The sequence below is a fragment of the Cynoglossus semilaevis genome, chromosome 7 (genome assembly GCF_000523025.1).
Source record: "Cynoglossus semilaevis isolate Cse_v1.0 chromosome 7, Cse_v1.0, whole genome shotgun sequence".
In the NCBI taxonomy this organism is placed as follows: domain Eukaryota; kingdom Metazoa; phylum Chordata; class Actinopteri; order Pleuronectiformes; family Cynoglossidae; genus Cynoglossus; species Cynoglossus semilaevis.
Genome location: NC_024313.1, coordinates 10,230,441 through 10,232,562, shown reverse-complemented (window position 1 = coordinate 10,232,562; position 2,122 = coordinate 10,230,441). Strand labels below are relative to the sequence as shown.

General features: G+C 46.2%; 1 protein-coding gene across 1 annotated transcript in view; it reads right to left on the bottom strand.

The window, feature by feature from the left end:
• The window catches only part of clec11a (C-type lectin domain containing 11A), a 2,914-nt gene extending 2,126 nt beyond the window's left edge, over positions 1–788 (bottom strand). Inside the window, exon 1 of the mRNA XM_025056707.1 lies at positions 595–788. Within this exon, the coding sequence (XP_024912475.1) occupies positions 595–692 (98 nt within the window). The 5' untranslated portion in view covers positions 693–788. The remainder of the gene's footprint in view (positions 1–594) is intronic.
• Between the last annotated feature and the right edge of the window lie 1,334 nt (positions 789–2,122).

The following is a 2,122-nucleotide window of genomic DNA, read 5'->3' as shown; positions in this document are numbered from 1 at the left end:
CCGTCAGAAAAGCCCACACACACACACACACACACACACACACACACACACCTAATAGTTATAACACACTGTGAAACATGAGCTGAGAATTTACAGTGACGGTAACAATAATTAGACATCCTCAGCTCCCTCACTGCTGACACTGCAGACACCGCACAGTAGGTGGCAGTAATGCACATAAACTCCGTTTTCAAACCCAAACGTTAATTGCAATTGTTTTGAATTAGGAGCCCTCTAGTGGCCGTAGTCTGGTACCATTCATTTCCTTTTTATTTCGGTTAATTAAAAAAAAATGGAATCAAATTAACATAATCTTTAAAATGATGCAGTTCAATGAAAAGACACACACACACACACACACTCCTGTTTCTTCACATGACATTTTTAAACAATAACATTTAGATTTTCAGGACATGTTGTAACATTGTAAACTTCAGTGTTGATATTTTTGGTAGAGATTTGTTTCAAACAGTTCTTTGATTGACAGCTGAAGGACTGATTTCTGTCCCCACATCTTACAAACACCAGTAGGCTGTACACACACACACAAACACACACACACACACACACGCATGATTGCGTGTACAAACAGTTCTAACCTGTGTGGGTGAGGCGTTCACTGTCCCTGTTGGAACACACACGGCCAGAGAGCAGAGGCAGAGCAGAGCGAGTGAGGTGGCAGCCGGTCCCATCTTCTGCTTCCTCTCAGCACCACTGTCTGACTGTCTGTGAGTCTGTCTGTCTGTGAGTCTGACTGTCTGTGTGTCTGTCTGTCTGTCTGACTGTCTGACTGTCTGTCTGTTTGTCTGTCTGTCTGACTGTCTGTGAGTCTGTCTGTCTGTGAGTCTGACTGTCTGTCTGTCTGTCCGTCTGTTTGTCTGTCTGTCTGACTGTCTGTGAGTCTGTCTGTCTGTGAGTCTGACTGTCTGTCTGTGAGTCTGTCTGTCTGTGAGTCTGACTGTCTGTCTGTCTGACTGACTGTCTGTCTGTCTGTCTGTGAGTCTGTCTGACTGTCTGTCTGTCTGTCCGTCTGTTTGTCTGTCTGTCTGACTGTCTGTCTGTCTGTCAGTGTCAGTGTCAGTGTCAGTGTTGTCCTCCTCTCTCTGATGTGATCCAGAGTGCGGTGCAGCAGCAGAAATCTCCCATCAGTCTAATGTGAATGGGAGCTGGTGTTCCCTCCTCCTCCTCCTCCTCCTCTTCCTCCTCCTGATCCTGCTCCTCCTCCCCTCTCAGGGTAAACCCAAAAAAAAAAAAAAAGAAAAAAGAAAGAAAAGCCAGACTTTCAGAAGTCAACACCAGGTGGGAATCAACCCGACATCTGCTCCCGTGTCTCAGCCTGTGGTCAGAGTCCTCGCTGTTCTGCGGCCAAACAACTTTGTTCTGATCCCACCTCCAGTTTCCACTGTTTGTGTGAAGGCTGGTCATGTGACATCACAGGTCTGTGTCCTGGTGGAAACCTGGAGCGGCTCCAGACTCAGCTGTTCACGGACACCGACAAACGGAGCTGGTCTGGAGGCTGCGGATTCAAGATGTTAATAAACATCTGGATCAAAACATGAATTATTTGCTCATCGACTCCGGAGTCTGCAGTGAAAATAAACACACGTCATTGGTTTATTTAAACAGATGAAGCCACATGCTAACACCTTCTGATTGGCCACAGAGGTCTGATCCACCGGGAGTCATTCTCTCCACATACTGGCCCACTCTGAGGGTCGAGTCTGGGCTGCATGGACACAAGGGCCGCGGACCTTATGTTGACAGCCTGTCTACGAGACAAAAAGATTAAGACGCTGCTGTGATTGGCTGAAGAGAGAATTGAACGACAAAGACTGAAATGTCACGACTCGCCAATCTGTGATATTGACAGAATAAATAATGTTGGAGTAAAATCAGGTGTCTGTGTACTGCGTTTGTACTGCGTTTGTACTGTGATTGTACTCCGTTTGTACTGCGATTGTACTGCGATTGTACTGCGTTTGTACTGCGATTAAAACAAGTCTGTGCTGAGCAGAAATAGAGTTTTCTGGTTTTGAACATTAAAAAAAAGAATAGGACTCACAGCTCCTGTCTAGACCTGTGTGGTGTGTGTGTGTGTGTGTGTGTGTGTGTGGTGTGTGTG